The sequence below is a fragment of the Austrofundulus limnaeus genome, unplaced genomic scaffold (assembly GCF_001266775.1).
Source record: "Austrofundulus limnaeus strain Quisiro unplaced genomic scaffold, Austrofundulus_limnaeus-1.0 Scaffold305, whole genome shotgun sequence".
Taxonomy (NCBI): Eukaryota; Metazoa; Chordata; class Actinopteri; order Cyprinodontiformes; family Rivulidae; genus Austrofundulus; species Austrofundulus limnaeus.
In genome coordinates this window covers 615,487-618,470 of record NW_013952707.1, presented here as the reverse complement: position 1 = coordinate 618,470, position 2,984 = coordinate 615,487, and the positions used below count along the sequence as shown (strand labels likewise).

The following is a 2,984-nucleotide window of genomic DNA, read 5'->3' as shown; positions in this document are numbered from 1 at the left end:
GGAGAGGGAGGTCTGGGCCTCCCTTCTGAAGCTGCTGCCCCCGCGACCCGACCCCGGATAGGCGGAAGAAAATGGATGGATGGATGGATGATCATGTGTCTTATATCCAAGCCCTAGTCTGAGAATATATCTATACATATAACAGCATTTTATTTTGTTTTTTAAAGTCTGGACATTTTTTATTTTATTTTATTTTTTTACACAGTTTTATTTATTTTCCAATTTCCTAATTTTAATATGTAATGTGTCTACTTGGTTCCATTTTAAAGAAAATAGGGGTTTATGAAATTTGCAAATCACTACATTCTGTTTTTATATACGGTTTAGACAACATCCCAGCTTTTTGTATTTGGGGTTGTAGCTTGTTGAGAAATAAACTTTCAGTCTGTTTTAAGGTTTTACACCAGAGCCTAGGCTAAAGGCTAGAGTCAGCTGTGTGTGTTGTGTTCACTGCAGGTAGGATCTGAGAGCGCTCAGGGAGCTCAGTCCAACCTGACGGAGATGATCCTCAGCCGCCTCTCCGCCTCTTCTTCCAACCTGACGGCCTTCCAACAGGCGGCGCCAAAGTCCTTCATGATCAGCGCCGACATGGCTCACGCCACACACCCGAACTACTCGTCAGTATCAACGACACGAGAACCCTGTTTATAAAACAAAATAAAGAATTCCACAAATTAATCATCTGCAGAGGGCTAGATGGACAAACACAGGCAGGTCCATCATTGTGTTGTGGATGACCCGAGGCTACCCACTGTCAGAAATCATTATCATCATCTGTTTAACTGAAGGTCTTCAGGCAAATCTTGACTGTCTTTTCTGCTGTGCATCAGTCACATCCTTTTCCTTAGAGGAATCTACTCGTTTACTTCAGCTGATCAGTGTTTCTGCTCTCCTTTATTTCATTTAAAGTCTGTCTTTGATTGATTTTATATATTTTTTCCACAGGGAGAAACACGATGAAAACCACCGCCCAGCTTTCCATAAGGTTAATGCTTTAATGTCCTCTTTCAAATCCTTCCCTCTGAGACCTGATCAGGTCTAACTGAGCTGAACATTTCCCTCTCAGGGTCCGGTCATCAAGTTCAACAGCAACCAGCGCTACGCCACCACGGCCATCACCGCTGCCGTGATCAGAGAGGTGGCCAGCCGTGTCACAGTGCCTCTGCAGGTCTGCTCTCTGGATACTTCATGTTCTGTGGCAATTTACATGTTGAGTACAGAGAAACAACACAACAGCTGAAATCTAAAAGCATCTGAACACTAGCTAACAGCTAAAAGCAGAATACCAGTAAAAAAAATGGAGCCGAACACTACCTAACAGCTAAAAGGAGCAGAATACCAGTAAAAAAAGGAGCTGAACACTAACTAACAGCTAAAAGGAGCAGAATACTAGTAAAAAAAGGAGCTGAACACTAGCTAACAGCTAAAAGCAGAATACCAGTAAAAAAAACGCAGCTGAACACTAGCTAACAGCTAAAAGGAGCAGAATACCAGTAAAAAAAGGAGGCAAACACTAGCTAACAGCTAAAAAGAGCAGAATACCAGTAAAAAAAAGCAGCTGAACACTAGCTAACAGCTAAAAGGTGCAGAATACCAGTAAAAAATGCAGCTGAACACTAGCTAACAGCTAAAAGGAGCAGTATACCAGTAAAAAAAGGAGCCGAACACTAGCTAACAGCTAAAAGGAGCAGNGAACACTAGCTAACAGCTAAAAGGAGCAGTATACCAGTAAAAAAAGGAGCCGAACACTAGCTAACAGCTAAAAGGAGCAGAATACCAGTAAAAGGCAGCTGAACACTAGCTAACAGCTAAAGAGAACAGAATAAAAGCTAAAAGGATTAGGACATTAGTTAAAAGCTACTAGGAGCAGAATGCTAGTTTCGGCTAAGAAGAACAAAACACTAGCTAAAAGTTAAGATTGCAGAACACTAGCTAATGGTTTAAAGTAGAAGAACACTAGATAAAAGCTAAAAAGAGTAGAACATTAATTAAAAGGTAAAAGGTGTACAGACCCTGAACACATCACAGAGGTACAGACCCTGAACACATCACATAGATACAGCAACCATGCACTAAAGTATCAAAAGGATTACACAAAGCAAAAAGTATCAAGAGATATACGGTAATAAAAATGAGCTAAAGACTAGTTTCTGCTCAACACCATTTTTTAAACACCAATAATTGCATTTTTTGTTTTTTACATCACAAAGTTGACATTTTGTTTTATCACCATTCATTTTATTTAATGTTGACAAAATATTAGTGTTAAAGTCTTTAAAAACCTTTCTTCTGATTATGAATCATCAGCTTTTTGTCTGTTTTCAGTATTTTTTTCCTTTACAAATAGGGATGGATGTTTTTTTAATTAAAATGTTTAGGAAAGCAGAGCAACAGTAAATTAAGTAAATGTAAAGATTCCTTAGAGAAAGCTCTTTCAGAGTAAGACTTCCTGTCCCCCCCCGCAGGATGTGATGGTCCGTAACGACAGCCCCTGTGGGACCACTATCGGACCCATCCTGGCAGCCCGTCTCGGTGTTCCCGTGGTGGACATTGGTGCTCCACAGCTTTCCATGCACTCCATCAGGGAGATGTGCTGCACCTCCAGCGTGCTGCAGAGCACCACCCTCTTCAAGGTAAATGCACCACCAAGTATTTAAACTTTTTATTTACTGTTTTCAGCTAAAACACTGTAGTCAACAGACTCAACCAACAGGGGCTCCCCAGTGAACTCCTTTAGACACCATAGACCTAAAACCACTGATAATGGTAACAACAGATCACACGTCGACCAAACGATCTAAACAAACACACAACAGGCCCTGGAGCAGTGTGGTTATCCTGACTGGGCTTTCCTGAAAGCAGACAGGAAACACAGACAGGATTCCGGTGAAAATGAAGACCCCAAACCCAGACCCAAACCAGTGGTTATTCCGTATGTTGCGGGTGTTTCGGAGAAACTGAGACGTTTATTTTCTAAACATGAT

The 2,984-nt window shown here is 41.2% G+C and overlaps 1 protein-coding gene across 1 annotated transcript in view; it reads left to right on the top strand.

Annotated features, from left to right (window-relative positions):
- The window catches only part of dnpep (aspartyl aminopeptidase), a gene marked incomplete at its 5' end in the record, with an annotated part of 30,215 nt that overhangs the window by 23,246 nt on the left and 3,985 nt on the right, over positions 1–2,984 (top strand). Inside the window, 4 exon segments of the mRNA XM_014021785.1 lie at positions 457–617; positions 946–985; positions 1,067–1,168; positions 2,466–2,633. Of these exon segments, the coding sequence (XP_013877239.1) occupies positions 457–617; positions 946–985; positions 1,067–1,168; positions 2,466–2,633 (471 nt within the window).